Below are 23,082 nucleotides of genomic sequence, written 5' to 3' on the forward strand. Positions count from 1 at the left end.
CGCAAACCTGCTTGTGTTCCCTCTAGTACTAGCTTGTGTGTCAAGTGGATCCTCATACTAATAGGTCGTTACAAGTATAAAAAAGTATCAAAAACGTCCTCTCTGTTCAGTTTGAGTCCTTGACACACAGATGGAGTATAGTGTGTGTGAGTGTGGCCCATGGTGAAGCCCCGCAGGGGCTCGCAGCGCCAATGCATAACAGGGCGGAGGGGGCGAGCTCACCCCGCCCCACCTGCCGCAGCAAGAGCTAGGTGCAGAAAGTTGGTCCCTATAAGTAGAGACCAGGCAGGGGGAGCGCCGAGCGGCCTATTTATTCGCACGCTCCCCCTGCAGCAAGTCAGCATTTTGGAATAGCAAAATTAAGGGCTACCAAAATAAAGGAAGGACACATCGCGGTGGCCATCTTAGGGTGGGCTGGTGAACAGGCACACCATACAGGAGCAGCTGAAAGGAAAGAAGGACAGTACAGGCAGGAGAGTGAACGGCAGCCATCTTGAATGAGGAACAAGACAAAAGGTTACTAGCAAAAGTCCTCTTCCTCGTCGCAGTGAGCAGGCTCAGAACGAGGAAATTACTCAACGGTAATGCTGCCACCCTGAGCCTTCTCAGGGCTGGAGGTTGCCATCTCCCCCCGCCGGGGAATGAGGCAAGTGCTCCCCTCCCCCATCCACAGATTTCTCCAACCCCACTTAACTTCTTTAAGATCCTTTTCTTGGGCAGACGTGCTGGGAACACTTCTATCCCCAGCGTGTCCGCTCCCGATCTGCGAGATGCCGCCATGGAAAGGAAGAAGGAACTACGTGTAGTCCCTTCTTCCTTTCCATGGCAGACATTTTTTTCGTTTATTGTTTTTCCTATTTTTTAATGGGCGCTGTTTTCATATCAATGATAAACCTTCCAGACCTGTGTCAACCCCAGAACGTTTTGCTTTGACTAGGTAACTATTTTACCTTGTCACTAGGTGAAGGGGAATCTTTTTCACTACTCTTTTTATGGGGACCTGTTTATGTCTCTCCATTGTGTATGGTTGAAGTTATAGCTTCCTACAACGTTGGGGCTTAGGCTGAGTTGCCCCTATGGGCTCCCCTGTTCATTTCTCTTTCATGTACTCAGATGAACTACAGTTACCCAGTAGTAAAGAGGGATTTTCATCCCCCTTTACATTTTATGTAGTGAGGCCAGCACACCCCACCTTCTGTGGAGTGCTGGGGGATACAATATATCCCCTTTCTTACTTAACTGGTAACATTGTGTTATAATTGCAAGTTTCCTTGAATGGCTGGCGGCAGTGTAACTACTTTTATGACTTTTTAGTCCTCATTACTCACGGAGTGTTAATTCAGCCTCAGTAATGCACAGAAGGGCCAGCATTTTGCTAAAAAGTTGGGATCCTTTTTTTCGCCATTTCTTGTATGCTTGCTGTTTCTGAAGTCTTCCCCTACCAATCTAGGCAGGAAAGACCTCAGTGGCTGTTTTGACTTTGGAAGTGTCTGGAAAGGCAGGAAGCGAGGGAGGAGCCCAAAACTCTGCATCCCTTGGTCTTTCACCTTGCCTGAAAGGAACAAACTCTCAGTGGCGGTGGGGGGTGGCTGTCCCAAATGGACCGCCAGACCACCCCTTGCTGTACAATGCAGGGAGAGAATGCAGAAATTGTGCCGTAGTTCCTGATAAAAAGTCAGAATCTGGCAGCTGCTGAAAGGTCGATCACTGGAGCTGAAACCGAAGAGGAAGATGAAGAAACAACGGCTGTAGCAATTTCCAGTGACCAGAGAGCCTGCTGTGTAACCGGAGCCTGCTGTTACCCTTCCTTCCAATCGACCTGGGATCCTGAAAAGGACAGCCTGACCGAGAGCCTGGTGAGATCCACTAGACTCAAGAGGAACTGCATTTTGAGCCATCCCATGTCATGCTGCCACCTTGCGGGGCTGCAAGGGGGGCATTACCGCTTCAGGTAATGCCCCGGGCCTGCTTTAAGGCCCTCGCTCCGCTCTGGCCTGTAACTATAGGCCCCGGGGCATTACCTGAAATGGTAATGCCCCCCCTGCTCTGGGCTTATTGCTTAAATAGAAACATGTACATTGCGGATGGGTAGAATGTAGCCGTGCCTCGAATTCACCTCCCTCTAAATTCAGCTGCATCTATGTAACCAAGAAACCAGCCAGGACATGCAGGTATGTACCAAACGCCACCCTTATTTGAAACTAGCCCTAGGCACTGCCATCCTACTATCAGACACTATTCTAAGACACCTTTACACAACACCTCCTTGGAAAATGCAGTCTAGCTGCACACGTGACTCCCCTGCTCTTGCATATTCTCCAAATTACCTCTCACCACCCTTCCACTACTTGCACTACTCGAAAACACATTGCACATCACCCGTGCTGCAAGAATACGGCTATCCCAACAACAAAATTCGGTCTAGATGCCCACATAATGTCTCTCCTGCTCTCGCACACCCCCTGAACTACCTCCCAGCACTCACCCACATGCCAGCTCAACATGGGTTGGCATGTCGCCTTGAAACACTTGTGTATAGGCGCGTTGCAAACGTCATATCCTATCATGAGTGGCTAGAAGGGACTTGGCCACACCTACCTACCTTTCTATTGGCTAAAATGCACAAAAGCATTGTAAACCTCTTGATGATTTTCCCATAACTGGACTTTGGCCCCCGAGGGAAACCTACAGCCCGTTGGGCCCATACCAATGGTAAAAGGCGCTTTACAAATGACAATTTCATTACACTACATTAACACACATAACAATTACCTGCATGACTCCACTCCCTCCTTGATCCGGACACTCCCTTTTTCAACTATATACGTACTTATACAACCTGGGTTCCTCCCTCTCTCACCTTGGTTATCACTTTCTCTACCACCACTACTCTCCCTCCTTCCACCTACCTTTTACCACAGTAGCACTCACCTGAAACGCACTTTCAGGAACCATAACAAACACTTTTACCTCTTTAGTAAACTGCACTTTCCTTCCAATCCTACCACCCCTTCATCGCGCCTCTCCCTGCCCACCTACTCCCTCTTCCCTGATCTATGTCTATGTCTCCTTAGCTATTGTGGAACATAATCTCTTGCGCCTTGCAGGTATTTGCTGACTAACGCTTTTACATCTTGGCTGCGACCCAATTTTGGTGCATTAAAGTACCCTTGTCATCTGGCACCTGTATATAAGACACCAATAAACAAACCAAGCTATCAGTACTTGGGTTTGGCTATGTGTGTCAGGCAAGGTTCTATAAAGGATATCCGAGAGATGGGTCATGAATTTCCACTGTGCGGTGATAGGAGATGAGACATAATTGTGCTGGTGACAACTTAATAGCGGCGGCGAGCGACAGCTCAGGGTGATGAGACATGTCATTGTGTGGGGTTTGCAAGTTGATAGGAGCTGTAAGTGATGGTGCTCATCATGTGTCAGGGAGCGCCGTTTAGGAGATAATGACGGCGCGCCTACTCAGCAGGCCTCGATATCAGGTACAGGGAGTATCGACTGCACTAAATCCAGCAAATGGGACAGGCGCCAAGTGGCCCAGGAAAGGCGCACTCATGAAGTGGGACCAGACCGTCCATCGCTGGCGACTGATCATAGGGCAGTGAGGAAAAGCTAAAGTATGAGCTACAAGGAATAGTGGCTAAAAAAACTAATGCAAATTACCATTGAAACAGCAAACATGGTGCAGACGACAAGGATAAACAACGCACATTTGTACACATTTGCAAACCTTGCACGGTCTCAAGAATTAGCATTTTGAAGTTCACACTATAATGACGAGACTCAATGCCCCATGCATCTCGGTGGAATACAGAGATGGAATATTTCGGGCACACTAAGAAGTTCACCATGCACTGTTTGCAATTTAGGACTTTTTCGATCAAAAGTTTTTATTTCACAACAGCAAATAACAACAAAATATGGCATTAATCTTTAAATCATACTCCTTGTCAACTAAAGTCAACACATACGAATCAGTTCATCATGAACTACCACTAAACATCCTATATAAGAAAAGAATTGAGGTGCATAAAGGGGGTAAAGAAGAAGAAAAGGAAGAAAGGAAAAAGAAAGAGAACAAAAAAGCCAAAGACTGCAAATTACAAAAGCAACAATCCATGCAACAGACACAAGAATATCACAAAAACATTGTATAAAACCATAAGTAATTTAGGACTTTTAAAAAGCTATGTTGGTCATTTGTGAGACCACCAGCACTTTGTGCTGGACTCTTGAACCTTTTCCTGTTCTCTTGAATGAGGGGCCTTTTTTCCCCTCATTCACTCTTTTAGCACTGTCCATGGGAACCCTGTTCATTGTGTTTTACTTTGTTTTCGGGAGACCTGCTTTCCTCCATACTTTTCATAGGCCTCTGTGTTTCACTTTTGCAGCACAGAGCACCTTTTGTGCAGTTTTGCTGGGAGCCCTTTGGGCTTTCCTTTTCATATTCTTTTATTTTCCTAAAGAACTACTGTTCAAGGTTAGAGGGATACTTTTTATACCTTTTAGCTTTTCCTTTTGTGAGATCAGCACGCACCACATGTAAGGGATCAAGAGTAAGACTCAGACACAGTGGCATGTTTGTTGTTTGCTATAAACTTATTTCTCAAAGGAATAGGATGGCTGGGGAAATCCTGTCTATCCCTAACCTATGAGGGGTTTCCCTGCCTCAACAAAACTCATTAACATCCGTGTCAGAATGTTAAACAAAAGAGCGTCCTTCGTCCTGTTTCCAAAACCCTTAATCTGACCCTTACACTCCAAACTTAATATAATGAGCACAAGGGGATTTCTATAGACTATGCCTCTGTAGGCTTCTTTCAAAGTTCCAGAAATGTTAAGTTTAAGCTGTAGCAAAGTAAGTTCCACCAGGAAAAGGGATGCTCTCTTCTGTCTCTATCAGGTGCCTCTGGATAAAATTCCAGAAAGTTTCACTATTCAACAAAAGTTGGGCTCTTTCATTGTGTTTCTCTTCCCTTTTAAGGCTCTGCTTTACAAGTTCAATGAGAACGACTTTTCCCTTGAGCTTCTCTATCTTTCTTTAGGCCTCCACGCTTTTGACGGACAAATTCCTTTATTCCCTTGTATTCCTTCAACCTTCAATGCTTTCCTTTAAGTATTCACAATCTTAAATGATACAAATTTTTCTATGAGTTTCCTTTACACATAGGGTGCTCTTTACCTCACATTTTCAAAGGAATTGGCCTTCCCTTGCATCTCCCTTTAAATACACAATTCCTTTTAATTTTTGCAGTTTGTCACACTGTATTTTCCACTTGCTTTGGAGGTATCGCTCTACTCTGCTAATTGCTCCTCTTTATGTCCCTGGTGTACTCCCCCGTTAGGGTATTTACTCCTCACAGATCTCAAAAAGAGGTAGAATTCTTCCCTTTCATGTATTGGTTTGACACTTTTCCCAACTTCAGGTTCACTCCTGGTTTACTCTCCTGCCAGGATGTCACACTGTTTCACAAAGTTCACTTCTCCTGGTTTACTCTCCTGCCAGGATATCACACTTTTTCTCAAAGTTCACTTCTCCTGAGGGTTTAAGCCCCAGACTCGCGATTTGCCTAGTTCACTAACCCGCCATGGCTTTTCCATTCTCCAACTACTTTCTTTCTTTCTGCTTTGACTTTTTCCTTCAAATATGGGGGCCTAAACCCTTTTCCAGCACTGCTTGCACTCGCACCAGTTCCTGTTTTGAAACATTAGGTCACCAACCCTTTTCTAATATTCCATGCATCCACAAAAACGTCTTCAACGTTGTTACTTAACACGGCACAGCATTCACCTACACACAGTCTGGCAACCTGTTCACTTTCTCTGGGCTTACCAGGTGGCTTTGGTGTTCCTGGTGTTCTCCCTGCTCAGTCTTCTTCGGCTTGCTTACTCAGCATGCTTCCTGTAAGCCGGTAAGCTTTTGCTTTGCCCTTCTCTGCTCCACACAGCTCTGGCAGCTTTGGGCCCTAAAGCGGTATGCTTCCTTCGGTTTGTCTCTCCTGCATGCTGTTCATGTCAGCCTCAACGCTGCTTCTAATGGTCTGCTTGTCCTTGGCGTTCTAACCAGCATCAGAACAAGTTACCAACAGAGCCAGCCTGTGCCTCTCTCTTCGTTCTGGTGTTCTCTCAGCTGTGTCAACTTTAAAATTCCCAGCATGGTGAAACTCCTTCCAAAGTCTAGAAAGCAGCGTTGGCTTACCGCTTCTGGGCAGCTTCATTACTCCATCCCTATTCCTCGTCTCAGTACTGAAAAGCGGGTGGTAGGGAGGCACATAAGGTGTTTGGCTGCCGTAAGCTGGGATTTCTTCATCTATACCACAATAAGCCATGTATGTATGTTGCCGAGGCATACATGATTCAATGGGAATTGTGAATGCATGACTATTTTGATCTAGTACTCTTCTGTGCCCCTGCAGTTTGTTTTCCTCTACATCGTCCCCCCTTCCAGGGTCAGAGTCAGGTAGCTTCTGCCTTTCCCTCCAGACAATCGGTGACGATAGTGCTAGATTCGTCACACAACCTATGTGGAGTGCTGGGGGGGTTACCTTGCATCCAGTTTCTCACTGCTCCTGTAACATTTCTGTTACAGTGACACGCATACATCTATGACTGGTGGCAGTGGATGTGTTCTACTGACTTTTGTGCAATTTTTACTCGCAGGACGTCTTCACAGCTCTGGTTATGCACAGAAGGGTCACCATTGACACAAAATGGTGGCTTCATTCTTTTTTCGTCATTTCTGGCCTGCTTGTCCTTTCTTGGTTCTTCTTCTGCCATCCTGGATGGGGAAGGTCCTGGTTTGACTTGTATATTCAGTGGGAATCCTTTGTGAAGCCCGACATGGCTCCAGTGTGTCTGCGAGGCCCGGGGACAGGGAGGATGCTGAAACTCAGCTGTAGAGTTGCTGCAGCCATTCCCTGCAATGTGTAGCATGGTGCCAGAAAAGAATTATCAATATCCCCAAAGTCGGAGGTTGTTCCGCTGGCATTTCCCCCAGGCAATGGGTCGGCCCCTTTTTGAATGTTCACAGTACTAATACCCTCATGTTCAGGAAAGTAATCACAGCTGTTATTTTACCAAGTGTTGATGCTTTTATTTGTTCACTTGATGCAGTACCTTGCGCTGGAGTTTTAGGTGTAATCCTTATCTCTGTAGGTTCTTGTAAGGAAGCTCCACTGTGGGTGCCCGCTTTCCCATATGGCTTTCATTTTCTTAGGCTATAGTTGGGTGCCATATTTACTACTTTACCTGGCATGGTAAGGGGGAGAATGTAAGTCTTCTGATGTAATGCCCAAGTTCCTCTAGCCCACCTTTCCTGGCCAGAGGAATACACAGCCCCAGTTCCCGCGGCTGTGGTCTAATAACCACACGTTGCAACGAACCGGCCCCGCTGCTAACGCCAGGCACGATTAAGCGTGTGTGGTATGATAGCAGTCGCACCAGCTGGTTCCAAAAGCACCACAGTTCCGAGGGAATGTAACAGAGCAGTTTTCACACCACAGTACTGCAGCGCACAGCAGTCAAATTATGTTTTAAGATAGTGTTCCGGCAATCCGCCCACAGGTAATATTGCTTCAAACTAAACGCCAATCCAAACAGGAAGAGCGCGAGAGTGAGGGAATCGCATTTACCTCGGGTATAATACGTACTTCCAGTTATATAGCAGTTCCTTAAAGGGGCAGCTGTATCAAATGCTCATGGTGTCAGGAGAAAACAAAAACAGTCCGCACTCGTCTGCAGCACAAGCCCGTACTGCCCACACACCGACTAATAGTACTAGGCCACTCTCAGCAGTCTCAGAATTAACATTCTCTCATCTGATTTGGGGTAAAACAGAAGCCACTTAACATCCAGGATTGCGGAGGCACTCTTGAGCTCCTCGTGCATTCAACATAATATTGTGAACTAACACACAAAGCTCCAAATTGTAATGCCATTGTTGCATCAATGTCATTTTGATCGACACTTTTTGATTGTGGTGACCAGATACGCACATATGTCGGTGTGGGTTGAGGGTGACTAAGGGGTACGGTGTGATGGCGTAAACAGGGCGCGAGCACTGGGTGAAGAGGGTCATGCAGGGGAGCCCATAAAGAAAAAAGGGGGGGGGGGGTTAAACATGCTCGATGTAACAATGCTGAACCCTCCAAATCTGCCTTGGAAACACAACTCAAATATTAGAACAGTTTAGGATATAGTCGTTTCCTCCCTTTCGCAGAACGGTGGTCCACCTAACAAGACGGACTTTTACCCATTGTATCTCAAAACTATCTGCCCCTGCTGCATCCCTCTCTCCCCATGTTCGGAGCATCCCTTTTCTGTCTTCCCATATGCTTATCTTCCTTTGTGATTTTCTTTTCTCCAGTAGAATAAGTGTTACAGAATGCCAATTGATGAGGGTAGAATACCCCCAGCTTTTTTATTTTTATTAATCAGACCGCCCTTTCATACATACACCATGCCAAAACTAAAGGGTGTATCTTTGCTGAATAAGTTAATGGACACCTTCAGTCATAGGTCTGCAGTAGCACACAGTAGATTGAAAAGTCACATGCACATTGCGGCCCTTTGCTGGAACACAAAGTTCCTGCAGACAGAGGGGATGTTTTAATCTTCTGCACCTCTGATCTAAATTATAATATTTGTAGGTCTTACGTGACACAAGTCATGCCTGGTTGTGGCATGGTGACTACTAAGAACACACAATTATAGAGCCACAGTAATTTGATATTAGTTTAGTGTCAGCCCTGTTACCGGAGCCCAAAACAGGACTGATGTATATTGGTGTCTGACCCGACTGTCTCCACAGCTGCTATGGGGAACAAATGCCAGGATGCTCCCTCTTTGATTTCCCTGCAGGAAGGGCAACACTGTCCTTCAGGGCACAGGAAATTCCTCCAGGAGGTCACATGGGAGCCAGTGCTTCAAAAGAAAAACGGAGCACCACAGGTTCGATCCGCAGGTCTGCGCTTAGAAACCGCTGGGTATTAAGCACGTTATAAATAACCTATCATATCAAAGACCACTCTCACACCAGTGTGCTGACCACTGGACTGCCTTTGAAGTCAGCAGGCATGAAAAGTGGGGGACGGGTTAAATAGCCATAATGGAGATGTGGACTGAGAGAAGGGTCCCACCATCTTGTTTTTTTTTTTAGGGTGCTCTTCCTTTTTCAGTCCCCTATATTTACTGCAGGCAAGGTACTCTAGGTGTGATGTTGTAAGGCAAAGGTCACTTGTTACAACAGCCTGGGTTGGAACCCTATATTTACTGCAGGCAAGATACTCTAGGTGAGATGTTGTAAGGCAAAGGTCACTTGTTACAACAACCTGGGTTGGACCCCGTAGAGCAGGCTTGCTTTGGACTAATTACCTGTGACATTTCACCCTTAAAAGGAGAGGGGCTCCCCTCCATTCATTTCTAAACTTCCAGAAGAACAAGAGGAATTCATATGGAGCTCTGTTGGGGATACAGTCTATCCCAAAGGCATCTGCCATAGAGGTGAAGACAAGGCATCCAGGGCAGAGAGCTTGGTCTCCTCACCATCTACAGGGAACAAATGGGCCGATTGCTGTTGGCTGCACTAGAACCAGGACCCTGTCACTGTAGGTGACAGACCCCGTGTAGGTGCCAGACAAACTCTGTGGAGTGGGAGTGCAATAGAAGGACTCACCTTATCCTGGATCCCCTGGATTGGGACTCTCAGTAATCTAGACGTCCAAGAGCAGCTGGAATCCTGTTACACTGCCTCATACCTTCAAGTCACTTCGACATCGCTCAACGCCCTTCAAGCCGACACAAGGCCCACCATGTTGCTTTTAGCACTGTACGAACTTCAAGCTGTTTACCTGCTTCTTCAAGCCGTCTCAACGCCGTCTTGCACTAGTGAAGAGCACCACTGCTACTCGAGTGTCGGCTTGACACTGTGGAAGCATCAGTCTGAGCATAGTCTTGACCCGATTCAACTGCTATCTCAACCCAGACAAGGCATCAGTCCAATTTTGGGAACCATCACGTTGTATTGTCTCATGCGTCGACTCGATCCACGCAGAGCACCATCTTGAAGTCGACTCAGTGACAAATCACAAGAAGACTGACTCGATATTATCTCCTGGTCCATTTTTGGGACCACAGCCACTTAAGCCCCCTTCTCTACATTTTTCCTGCCTAGAACCTTTAACATTGACATTGTTGCCCAAGCTGGTTGCCTGAACACCACTTTTCCTCTACCCAGTGTCCTAACATGAAAGTCAGCCTTCTCTGTGTTCTCTTTTACAGGGTTGGATTTATATAGATGCAAAAATTGGGGGTACGGGATGGTGATGCGCTAAGCACCAATGATAAAGTCATAGGAGTCACTAAGATGTGAGAAGTAAGTGATGACTTTAATTTAGTTGCGAACAGCCGACACGTGTTTCGACACGCTGGTCGTTTTCAAGGCTGAATAATTCCACAAAGGCATGTACAAATTTATACACAGCAGAAATCAATATTCATTTCATATACAACATCACCGTAGATGTTATACAAAGCCATTTTAATGTGAATACAATTCAAGAGTTCCATAGATAAGTCGTGCACACAATAGATATGCAGTCAAATGAGTAAATTAAGTATAAAGTTCAAAAAACCATACCACATTTCAGGTTGAGGGTGGGGGAAACAGTTGATTCGGTGTCGATCAGAGATTTTGGAACAAAATCATATGAAAATAAAATTAAGTTGTTGGGAATAGTACGACACATCACTCATTTCAAAACAGGGAATTGAGAACCCCTGATAAATCAATCAACTAAGAAACATGGTGTGTATAAGTTAAAGTTGCTTGGATTGCTACTGTCATCAACTCACACCCCACCTGAAGATTTATGTCTGCCCTCAGCCTGCCCTACCAAACGAGGTGGTATACCCATAGGGATGTGCATGTTTTACCTTTATGACTGGGATCATAGCTGGTTTAGTAGTAATCTGGGGTTGAATCAGAATCAGCGGTTTAATCATTTTGTCACGCTAAGGCAGAGGTCTTCAAACTGTCGGGCGCACCCCGGCCGCATCTCGGAGGGGTGCGAGAGACCAGCATGAAATTCCAACAAAAAAATATCTTTTTTTCTTTTTTATAGATTGGAGGAAATGGGCAGGGACGACTCTGAGCCGACCCTGCCCATTTTTATGGTCCAGTCCCTGTTGGACTGGACCATAAAAGCACCAATGAAAAAGCGGCCCGCAGTTGCAAATGGATATTCATTCCTTTGGTCACAGACTGTTTGAATAGTACCCAAGGGGGTGTTTCTGATATTTAAAGAATATTTATTCAGAAACAATGGTCAAACCTGCTGGCTGCATAGTGAAGTAACTCATCACACTGGCCCACATTGGCCAAAAAAGTGGCCTATTTTGACTGGTCTACACTAGCATTTTGCATTGTTGGCACGGGCATTGCCCTATTGCCCTATACGTCAGTCTGAGTCTGGCGGCTCATCCATAATGGGCGAGGGGGTGCTCACTCAGTGGTCCCCTCACCCATTATGGAGGAACCGAGGAGCCAGCCGAGTGAAACACTGAGCACTCCCGTAGCTGCTTTTTCCAGCTGAGGGAGTGCTCCTGGGATGGCTGAACTGTCAATGGGAAACACTGTTTTCCCTTTGACAGTTCAGTTCCCCCGCCGCACATGCTCACTAAGTCATGCAACGCTGGGGGCGTTTTGCTTCGGCACCTTGCATAACTCGTTGGAAATGCTGGCTGGGGCACTGCCTGTCTGTATGTGCGAGGGGGAGCACCTGCGCCTCCTCGCACATACGGGCAGAGCAACCTGGAGCAGGGCGTTTCAGCACCCATGTGCAGGCCCCTGCAGAAGGTACGTTTATGTTCATACATTTTTTATTTAAATATGTTTATGGATGCATGTGTTGACAGAGAGAGAGAGAGAAAGAGAGAGAGAGGGAGATTGTTTTGGTCCGTTGAGCTGGTTTTGGCGAGTGAGGGGTAGGTGGGGTGTGGGGGGAGTTTTGTACATCAAAGGCATTTTAAAAATGCCTTTGTTGCACAATCCCCCTACCCACCTGCCAAAATCAGGGGACAGGGATGGTATTTTTTTTACTGGATATCTATCATAGATGTCCAGTCAAAAATACCATGCTATCTCCCTTGGTCCCCCAGTGCCAATTGCTAACTGTTTGGATTTTAACACATTTTTTTTTAAGTATGCTCTAAAATGTGGCATTTTAACCCATTATTTAAAAAAAAAATCACAGGGGGGGACCTCACGAACACTCCTTAATTGGCCAGCTCCCACTGGCCCTCAGACTGCGTTGAGAATGGGGTGGTAGGAGCCCAGGGACTGTGGTGAGAGCAAATTGGGCGGGAGCACTGGGTTAGTGGTTGGAGCAGTCGGTGGAGAGACCAGGGTCTGTGATGCGGTGGGGGGGAGGGGCCAGGGACTGGGTAGGAGTGGGATGAGGGAGCCCGGCGACTGTGATGGGGCAGGTTGGGGAGCCCAGGGACTGTGATGGGGCAGGTTGGGGAGCCCAGGGACTATACTGGGAGTAGGGTGTGTTGACGAGTGCAATAGTTCATAGCCATCTGTACATACTATCCATTTGACATTTTTGGAGGTGCCCGGCCTGCTAAAATTTTGCTCATGGGGGGCCCAGGCCAAAAAAGTTTGAAGACCACTGCACTAAGATCTGGATGCCCCTGCCGGGGATGGGGGAGCGGTGTCAGGACCCCATGCCTAAGCACTTTGAAAGTACTACGGTAGTGATTTGTGGCAGAATACACATCTTTTAACATAATACTTTCTCACACACATTCTCAGAGAGGGCATTACCCCCCCACCCCATTTTGCCCCTTTTTAGACACCATAATCACTCACAACGTAAAGCAATGTTAAAAAGTAATTAGGCTTAACAGGTATCAGCAAAAAGCACATCTGTGAACAAAAACATGGGCGAAAGAAGGGTGAAAAGGCAAAACGGTAAGTAACGCTGGAGGGCACAGTTAACCTTAGCGATGGGTCGCTTCGCAGCGGCAGCGCTATAAGAACCCCGCACTACTCACAAGAGGGACTGGACGGAGCGGTTGGCGTGCAGGGCCTCGGCCAGCTGCCGGACCCGCTCCAGGCTGCCCACCACGCCCAGGTTGAGGTTGAGCTGGGCCAGGGAGTGCGACTCGGCCAGGCCCCGACAGACGCGCCCGAAGTCTCGCTCCGAGAGGCGGCAGCCTCGCAGCGAGAGCAGCCGCACCGAGTTCTCCCGGAGGCTCTCGCACACGTCCTTCACCTCAGCGCTCGACAGGCTCTCCCCCGAGATCTGGATGGAGCCCGGCAGCATCTTCCCACGGAAATGTGCTTTCAATCCAGTAGGGTACCTCGGGAGGTTAATGCACCAACGGTGGCGGTGTGTGCTCAAACAGCAGGCTAAAAGTTATACCACCAGGTGGTTGCTGCATCCGCTAAAATGATGTGGTGTGAGCTTCCAGGTCCAATATTGGATTCCAGGAAGGCAGCCCAGTAGCTTCGTGCACCAGAAGGAGAGATATTTGTATACCCAGCTGGTAACCGTTTTTTATTCAAAGTAACATGACTCCCAGGTTCCAACAGCAGTAAGAAAGCAGCACAGCGGCCAATGCACCCGCTGTGTAGATATGTGTGCAATGTGCAGGTCGCTCCTTCTATTGCCAGTTAGCAGCTCAGGTGGTTGGTGTACCAGCTCCGAATGCCTGTGCTCAGCTAACAACATCCAGGTGTAAACACCAGTAACGCTGCTGCGTGATTGGATGCACGCGGCCCAGAGATTTGGTTGTCACCCCCGTGTCCCAGGTTGGAACTTCAGTGAGATAGCTCACTCGTCTACTGCACCTGCCGCGGAGCTGTGTGTGCAACTTGTATAATAAAAGTCCCGCTCCGTCTAAGATAGTTCAGTGAGCACCGGGGCAGGACGGGTGCTGGTGGTGACAGGTGCAGGGGTGTTGCTGTGGCAGCAGAGGGGCAGGGGTGATGCTGTGGCAGCAGGTGGCCAGGGGCTGTGGTGATGCTGGTTGAGAGGGTGGGCAGGGGTGATGCTGGGGAAGCAGGTGCGCAGGGGTGATGCTGGGGTAGCGGTTGGTTAGGGGCAGGGGAGATGCTGAGGCAGCAGGTGGTCAGGGGTGATGCTGAGGCAGCAGGTGGTCAGAGGTGATGCTGAGGCAGCAGGTGGCCCAGGGGCTGGGGTGATGCTAGGTCAGCAGGTGGATGCTGGTTGAGAGGGTGGGCAGGGGTGAGGCTGGGGCAGCAGGTGGGCAGGGGTGATGCTGGGGCAGCAGGAGGTCAGGGGTGATGCGGGGGCAGCAGGTGGGCAGGGGTGAAGCTGGGGCAGCAGGTGGGCAGGGGTGAAGCTGGAGCAGCAGGTGATCAGGGGTGATGCTGGGGCAGCAGGTGGTCAAGGGTGAAGCTGGGGCAGCAGGTGGTCAAGGGTGAAGCTGGGGCAGCAGGTGGCCCAGGGGCTGGGGTGATGCTGGGTCAGCGGGTGGATGCTGGTTGAGAGGGTGGGCAGGGGTGATGCTGGGGCAGCAGGTGGTCAGGGGTGATGCTGGGGCAGCAGGTGGATGATGGTTGAGAGGGTGGGCAGGGGTGATGCTGGGGAAGCGGGTGGTTAGGGGCAGGGGTGATGCTGAGGCAGCAGGTGGATGCTGGTTGAGAGGATGGGCAGGGGTGATGCTGGGGAAGCAGGTGCGCAGGGGTGATGCTGGGGAAGCGGGTGGTTAGGGGCAGGGGTGATGCTGAGGCAGCAGGCGGATGCTGTTTGAGAGGGTGGTCAGGGGTGATGCAGGGCCAGCAGGTGGGCAGGGGTGATTCTGGGGCAGCAGGTGGGCAGGGGTGATGCTGGGGCAGCAGGTGGTCAGAGGTGAAGCTGGGGCAGCAGGTGGTCAGGGGTGATGCTGGGGCAGCAGGTGGTCAGGGGTGATGCTGGGGCAGCAGGTGGTCAGGGGTGAAGCTGGGGCAGCAGGTGCGCAGAGGTGATGCTGGGGCAGCAGGTGGGCAGAGGTGATGCGGGGGCAGCAGGTGGGCAGGGGTGAAGCTGGGGCAGCAGGTGCTTAGGGGTGAAGCTGGGGCAGCAGGTGCTTAGGGGTGATGCTGGGGCAGCAGGTGGTCAGGGGTGAAGCTGGGGCAGCAGGTGGTCAGGGGTGAAGCTGGGGCAGCAGGCGGGCAGGGGTTATGCTGGGGCAGCAGGTGGTCAGGGGTGATGCTGGGGCAGCAGGTGGGCAGGGGTGATGCTGGGGCAGCAGGTGGGCAGGGGTGAAGCTGGGGCAGCAGGTGGGCAGGGGTGATGCTGGGGCAGCAGGTGGTCAGGGGTGAAGCTGGGCCAGCAGGTGGGCAGGGATTATGCTGGGCCAGCAGGTGGGCAGGGGTTATGCTGGGGCAGCAGGTGGGCAGGGGTGATGCTGGGGCAGCAGGTGCTTAGGGGTGAAGCTGGGGCAGCAGGTGGTCAGGGCTGATGCTGGGGCCGCAGGTGATCAGGGGTGTTGCTGGGGCAGCAGGTGGTTAGGGGTGATGCTCGGGCAGCAGGTGGTCAGGGGTGAAGCTGGGGCAGCAGGTGGTCAGAGGTGATGCTGGGGCAGCAGGTGGTCAGGGGTGAAGCTGGGGCAGCAGGTGGGCAGGGGTGATGCTGGGGCAGCAGGTGGGCAGGGGATATGCTAGGGCAGCAGGTGGTCAGGGGTGAAGCTGGGGCAGCAGGTGGTCAGGGGTGATGCTGGGGCAGCAGGTGGGCAGGGGTGAAGCTGGGGCAGCAGGTGGGCAGGGGTGATGCTGGGGCAGCAGGCGGGCAGGGTGATGCTGGGGCAGCAGGTGGGCAGGGTTGATGCTGGGGCAGCAGGTGGGCAGGGGATATGCTAGGGCAGCAGGTGGTCAGGGGTGAAGCTGGGGCAGCAGGTGGTCAGGGGTGATGCTGGGTCAGCAGGTGGTCAGGGGTGAAGCTGGGGCAGCAGGCGGGCAGGGGTGAAGCTGGGGCAGCAGGTGGTTAGGTATGAAGCTGGGGCAGCAGGTGGGCAGGGGTGATGCTGGGGCAGCAGGTGGGCAGGGGTGATGCTGGGGCAGCAGGCGGGCAGGGTGATGCTGGGGCAGCAGGTGGGCAAGGGTGAAGCTGGGGCAGCAGGTGGGCAGGGGTTATGCGGGGGCAGCAGGTGGGCAGGGGTGAAGCTGGGGCAGCAGGTGGTCAGGGGTGAAGCTGGGACAGCAGGTGGATGCTGGTTCAGTGGGTCGCCCAGGGGCAGGGGTGATGCTGAGTTAATGTGCGGATGTTGCGGCCGCTGGTGGCATGCGTGATGCTGGGGTAGCTTCGGGGCACGGTGGACGCAGGAGGCACCAGGATGGCCGCGGGGTCTGAGGAGAGGCGGCCCAGCCTGTCAGGGAGGCAGCGCCGCCATTAATCGCCAGCAGCCTCCATGGCACTGATGGATCTGCTGACAGGGGAGGAGGAGGTGGAGGAGGGCTTCCCCGGCTCCTGTAAGAGAGTGGGGGAGGGGGGGGAGCTGCAGAGGGAGCCAGCGGTCTTTAGCTGGGAAGGGAACACCTGTTATTTAAAGCGCCAGAGGGCGGCTCAATTGCTGGGGCGAGGAGACGCTTAATGCAGTATTAAAAAAATGGAGGTGGGCAAGACTGGTGCTGCGACTTTCCTGTGCTTGTGTAAGGGGGGGGTGGGTGCACTAGCTCTGGGGGTGGCTAGTCCTCGCTGTAGGCTGCAATCGAGGCACTGGATACTGGGTGCAGAGGGATCCCCTGGTTCAGCAAAGGGTGGCATTCACCTCTTCCGGGGAGTTGGGGCACTTGGTCCAGTGGGAGCGTCGGGAGTGGGGGTCCGGCAGGTGGGGCAGCTCCTCGATCTAGCGGCTGCGTCCTGCAAGGGGTGTCGGTCCTCTGTGTGTTCCGGCGGGCGTGCGCGCGAACCCTCTTTCCTGGGGGCTATCTCCGCACGTGGGGGCGGGTCCCTCACTCGCCTCTTTTCCGTGAAGTGCTGAGTCGAGTCCTGTAAGTGCAGCTGTGCTTTTGAGGGGGCAAGGAGGAGTCTCCTATTTGCGCAGGTGGGGGCTGCCCCCTGGTCTTCTGGGCTCAGCAGTGGGGTGCAGCCCGAGTGTCCTCGGCTGGACTTGGATGCTCAGCCCTGCGCCCCCCAGGCCCGCAGGACAGGAGTGGAGGCACATGACGCTGCTGCTCGCCGCCCTCTCCGCCTGCGAGCGGCGCTGCTGCTGGTCCGGGCGCGGGGGGGGGACCAGCGGGGGCGGGAGGAGCAGCGCGCGCAGCCCGGGCTTTAAAGGGACCGAGATCCGCGAGGCCTAGAGGGACAGGTTAACCCGGATTAAAGAGACAGGCCGGACAGGTGATGGATCTGGAAGCTCCAGGAAAGGCCAGGGCGAGATGTCTCTGTGGGATGAAGAGATCTCTCCCGTGAGCAGAAGCTACAGGAGAGGCCAGGGGGAGATGTCTCTGTAGGATGAAGAGGTCTCTCCCACGAGCAGAAGCTACAGGAGAGGAGAGGGGGAGATGTCTCTGTAGGATGAAGAGGTCTCTCCCGCGAGCAGAAGCTACAGGAGAGGCCAGGGGGAGATGTCTCTGTAGGATGAAGAGGTCTCTCCCACGAGCAGAAGCTACAGGAGAGGAGAGGGGGAGATGTCTCTGTAGGATGAAGAGGTCTCTCCCGCGAGCAGAAGCTACAGGAGAGGCCAGGGGGAGATGTCTCTGTAGGATGAAGAGGTCTCTCCCGCGAGCAGAAGCTACATGGGAGATGTCTCTGTGGGATGAAGAGATCTCTCCCGTGAGCAGAAGCTACAGGAGAGGCCAGGGGGAGATGTCTCTGTAGGATGAAGAGGTCTCTCCCACGAGCAGAAGCTACAGGAGAGGAGAGGGGGAGATGTCTCTGTAGGATGAAGAGGTCTCTCCCGCGAGCAGAAGCTACAGGAGAGGAGAGGGGGAGATGTCTCTGTAGGATGAAGAGGTCTCTCCCGCGAGCAGAAGCTACAGGAGAGGCCAGGGGGAGATGTCTCTGTAGGATGAAGAGGTCTCTCCCGCGAGCAGAAGCTACATGGGAGATGTCTCTGTGGGATGAAGAAATCTCTCCCGTGAGCAGAAGCTACAGGAGAGGCCAGAGGGAGATGTCTCTGTAGGATGAAGAGGTCTCTCCCACGAGCAGAAGCTACAGGAGAGGAGAGGGGGAGATGTCTCTGTAGGATGAAGAGGTCTCTCACGCGAGCAGAAGCTACATGGGAGATGTCTCTGTGGGATGAAGAGGTCTCTCCCGCGAGCACAAGTTACATGGGAGATCTCTCTGTGGGATGAAGAGATCTCTCCTGTGAGCAGAAGCTACAGAGAGGCCAGGGGGAGATGTCTCTGTAGGGTGAAGAGGTCTCTCCCGCGAGCAGAAGCTACATGGGAGATGTCTCTGGAGGGTGAAGAGGTCTCTCCCGCGAGCAGAAGCTACATGGGAGATGTCTCTGTAGGGTGAAGAGGTCTCTCCCGCGAGCAGAAGCTACATGGGAGATGTCTCTGTGGGATGAAGAGATCTCCACCGTGAGCAGAAGCTACAGAGAGGCTAGGGGGAGAGGTCTCTGTAGGGTGAAGAGCTCTCTCCCGCAAGCAGAAGCTACATGGGAGATGTCTCTGTGGGATGAAGAGATCTCTCCCGCGAGCAGAAGCTACAGAGGCCAAAGGGAGATGTCTCTGTGGGATGAAAGTTCTCTCCCGTGAGCAGAAGCTACAGTGAGGCCAGAGGGAGATGTATCTGTGGGATGAAGAGATCTCTCCCGCGGGCAAAGCTACATGTGAGATGTCTCTGTAGGATGAAGAGATCTCTCACGTGATCAGAAGCTACAGAGGCCAAGGGGAGATGTCTTTGTGGGATGAAAAGGTCTCTCTCGTGAGCAGAAGCTACAAGGAGTCCAGGGGGTGATGTCTCTGTGGGATGAAGAGATCTCTCCCATGAGCAGATGCTACAGTGAGTCCAGGGGGTGATGTCTCTGTGGGATGAAGAGATCTCTCCCGCGAGCAAAAGCTACATGGGAGATGTCTCAGTAGGAGGAAGAGATCACTCCCGTGAGCAGAAGCTACAGGAGAGGTCAGTGGGAGAGATCTCTGTGAGATGAAGAGGTCTCTCCCGCGAACAGAAGCTACAGAGAGGCCAGGGGAGATGTCTCTGTAGAATTAAAAGATCTCTCCCTTCAGCAGAAGCAACATGGGAGATGTTTCTGTGGGATGAAGAGATCTGCCCTTTTCGAGGACGTTTAACTGGGCATTTAAAAAAGGATTTTGATGCATCGTGGATATATGTAGATATGTTATTTGTATTTTAATTTCTGTTTGCGGATCTGCTGTTAAATATTATATACGTAAGCATGTTTTAATTAGTTAAGGAATATGTTGCTGCTAGGAGCATCCAATGTTGAATTTGTCGTGTTTTGTTGTCTGTTGTTGTGTAGGTGGTGAAGGTGCAGTGATATGCATGTTGTTGTGCAGTTTATGTATGCTATTTGATACTTGGGAATGATGGTGGTGCATTGAGGATTTGGTGCAGTGCTGTTAGGATGAGTGGGGTGTTTTTCTGTGATTTATATTATGGATGGGATTTGCTGACTTGGGTGATGAGTGGAGTTGATTGCCCAATTTGAGTCTTTGCGTGCGAGGGTGGAAGATGGCGGAATATGCACCCCATTTTGTGTTTGTGCTCTCGGAATGGGTAGCACCATCCTTCCTGTGTGTTAGTGTGTGTGGTCGTTGGCTGTCTGGCTGGTCCACAAAGGCTCTGCATCCATGAGGAGAGATGCATCCAGGTCTGGTTGTTGGGCAATATGTGGTTCCCTCCCCTGCCATGTCCTCCCAACCTCTTGGTGTGTTAGTTGGTTTCCTGAGCATTTCCCTTTGTGGACTGTGGGTGTCAGGGTGTGGCAGGCCCTGTATCTGGGCGTGGCAGTCCGGGATAGAAGCTGTTTATTTGTGATGGAACAAGTCTGTGACTGTGCATCTGAGAGTGTGTTGTGAAGTGACTGGGGTATGCATGTTGCTTCTTGTGGTGTATGACTTGGTGTACGAAGGAGGATGTTGCATACATGCCAACTCTCCCGATTTAGGCGGGAGACCCCCAATTTTGAGGTGAAAAATATTGCTATTTTTCACAGGCTCCCGCCTAAAATAACTGTAGCCCTAATGCATTCCTATGGGAAAATATGCGTCTCCCAATTTCCCTGTGGAAATCTCCCTCCCAGTTGCATCTGAATGTTGGCATGTATGATGTAATATATGTCCAGTCTTGTCCTGCTCTGCTGGCCATTGATGTATGCTGGTAGAATGTTGGGTGAGTGTGATGATTGGCAGCTCATTGGCAGTTCAGGAGAATGTTGGGGGAGTGTGATGATTGGCAGCTCAGGAGAATGTTGGGCGAGGGCGAGTGTGATGATTGGCAGCTCAGGAAAATGTTGGCGAGTGTGATGATTGGCAGCTCAGGAGAAAGTTGGGCGAGTGCGATGATTGGCAGCTCAGGAGAATGTTGGGGGAGTGTGATGATTGGCAGGTCAGGAGAATGTTGGGAGAGTGTGATGATTGGCAGCTCAGGAGAATGTTGGTGAGCGTGATGATTGGCAGCTCAGGAGAATGTTGGGCGAGTGTGATGATTGGCAGCTCAGGAGAATGTTGGGCGAGTGTGATGATTGGCAGCTCAGGAGAATGTTGGGCGAGTGTGATGATTGGCAGCTCAGGAGAATGTTGGGCGAGTTTTGTATCTGAATGTCCCATGTGTCAGCCTGAGCTGGGGATGTGAGGATGACAGGTGGGTGTACTGCATGTCTACTTACCTGTATTATAGCTGAGAGTAACTGAGCCACTTAACCTGTAAATATGTACAATAAAGATATCTGGTCTGTGTGTGAACCCTTGATCTTCCAACTTCTATTCACAACGCACATAACTGTTATAATGTTCAAGTGGTCAACCGGAATGCATTTGTTTATACACTGAAAATAAAAGAATGCAAACGTGGTGGCTAGGAATCCTCTGGCCACCCTATAATCTGGTATTGAAAGTGAGGCCTCTCTGGGGATAAAGGGACACACCTCTGGTCTAGGGCAGGGCAGAGCTCTCGGGGTACTGCAATATGATGCCAGGCCCAGGGGAAGCCCCTGTTTCCAAGGTCCCTCCCTGCTGCCTCTGGTCTAGGGCAGGGCAGAGCTCTAGGGGTACTGCAATAGGATGCCAGGGGGAGGCCCCCGTTTCCAAGCTCTCTCCCTGCTGCCTCTGGTCTAGGGCAAGGCAGAGCTCTAGGGGTTCGGCAATAGGATGCCAGGGGGAGGCCCCCGTTTGCAAGCTCCCTCCCTGCTGCCTCTGGTCTAGGGCAGGGCAGAGCTCTAGGGGTACTGCAATAGGATGCCAGGGGGAGGCCCCCGTTTGCAAGCTCCCTCCCTGCTGCCTCTGGTCTAGGGCAGGGCAGAGCTCTAGGGTTACTGCAATAGGATGCCAGGGGGAGGCCCCCGTTTCCAAGCTCCCTCCCTGCTGCCTCTGGTCTAGGGCAGGGCAGAGCTCTAGGGGTACTGCAATAGGATGCCAGGGGGAGGCACCCGTTTCCAAGCTCCCTCCCTGCTGCCTCTGGTCTAGGGCAGGGCAGAGCTCTAGGGGTACTGCAATATGATGCCAGGCCCAGGGGAGGCCACTGTTTCCAAGCTCCCTCCCTGCTGCCTCTGGTCTATGATTCCAGAGGGAGGCTCCTGTTTCCAAGCTCCCTCCCTGCTGCCTCTGGTCTAGGATGCCAGGGGGAGGCTCCTGTTTCCAAGCTCCCTCCCTCCCTGCTGCCTCTGGTCTAGGATGCCAGGGTGAGGCTCCTGTTTCCAAGCTCCCTCCCTGCTGCCTCTGGTCTAGGATGCCAGGGGGAGGCCCCTGTTTCCAAGCTCCCTCCCTGCTGCCTCTGGTCTAGGATGCCAGGGGGAGGCTCCTGTTTCCAAGCTCCCTCCCTGCTGCCTCTGGTCTAGGATGCCAGGGGGAGGCTCCTGTTTCCAAGCTCCTTCCCTGCTGCCTCTGGTCTAGGATGCCAGGGGGAGACTCCTGTTTCCAAGCTCCCTCCCTGCTGCCTCTGGTCTAGGATGCCAGGGGGAGGCTCTTGTTTCCAAGTTCCCTCCCTGCTGCCTCTGGTCTAGGATGCCAGGGTGAGGCTCCTGTTTCCAAGCTCCCTCCCTGCTGCCTCTGGTCTAGGATGCCAGGGGGAGGCCCCTGTTTCCAAGCTCCCTCCCTGCTGCCTCTGGTCTAGGATGCCATTTCCAAGCTCCCTCCCTGCTGCCTCTGGTCTAGGATGCCATTTCCAAGCTCCCTCCCTGCTGCCTCTGGTCTAGGATGCCAGGGGGATGCTCCTGTTTCCAAGCTCCCTCCCTGCTGCCTCTGGTCTAGGATGCCAGGGTGAGGCTCCTGTTTCCAAGCTCCCTCCCTGCTGCCTCTGGTCTAGGATGCCAGGGTGAGGCTCCTGTTTCCAAGCTCCCTCCCTGCTGCCTCTTTTTTGCAAGGCTTGTGGTTTGAGCTCTATCGGCAGCAGCTCGCAGTGGGCACGGCCTGGGCACTGGCCCTGCACCCACCTATCCCACTGCATCAGGCTCGCTCTGTTTGACTCCCTGGTTGCTATGGCTGCAGCCGGGGTATTTACTCACTCCCCCCCCTCCTCCTCCTCCTACCTACCTACCAACCGTCATTCTGGCCTCCCACAGAGTGCCTGCCGCGCGCAGAGCACGTTATTCCCCTGCGTCATCATCCTCGCTCTCCCGCTCTGGATCAGCCCGCGGGAACCATCCAAGTGGAGGGGGCACCCTCCCACTCCATGGTTCAGCCCACTGACAGGCGCCATTTCAAGGTGCCACCGGCCCTATCTGCGTGGGGGTAGACGCAGCAAACTCCCCACGTTCTTTACCCCCACCTTCATGTCTCTGGTGGTGAGCCCCAGTTCAAGGCACATCCCCCATTCGCTCCCCACATGGGCCAGTCCACTGGTAACGTCAAGCGCAATAAACCCCTGTACCATAACTCCGTGGGATAGCCCCATGGGCGGAGTCCACTGCAAGGTGTTTGCTCATCCTCTC

General features: G+C 51.9%; 1 protein-coding gene across 3 annotated transcripts in view; it reads right to left on the bottom strand.

Annotated features, from left to right (window-relative positions):
- Nucleotides 1–22,810, bottom strand: part of LRRC73 (leucine rich repeat containing 73) — a 206,615-nt gene extending 183,805 nt beyond the window's left edge. For 2 of the 3 annotated variants that reach the window (XM_069608813.1, XM_069608812.1), the window contains exon 1: nucleotides 13,072–13,479. In XM_069608813.1, coding sequence (XP_069464914.1) covers nucleotides 13,072–13,343 — 272 coding nt within the window. In that variant the 5' untranslated portion in view covers nucleotides 13,344–13,479. Of the gene's footprint in view, nucleotides 1–13,071; nucleotides 13,480–22,684 lie in introns of those variants that run through there. The other variant, XM_069608814.1, reaches the window with a different exon arrangement.
- Nucleotides 22,811–23,082: the final 272 nt, after the last annotated feature.

This window comes from Ambystoma mexicanum, chromosome 4q, assembly GCF_040938575.1.
Source record: "Ambystoma mexicanum isolate Mex_15411 chromosome 4q, UKY_AmexF1_1, whole genome shotgun sequence".
NCBI lineage: Eukaryota > Metazoa > Chordata > Amphibia > Caudata > Ambystomatidae > Ambystoma > Ambystoma mexicanum.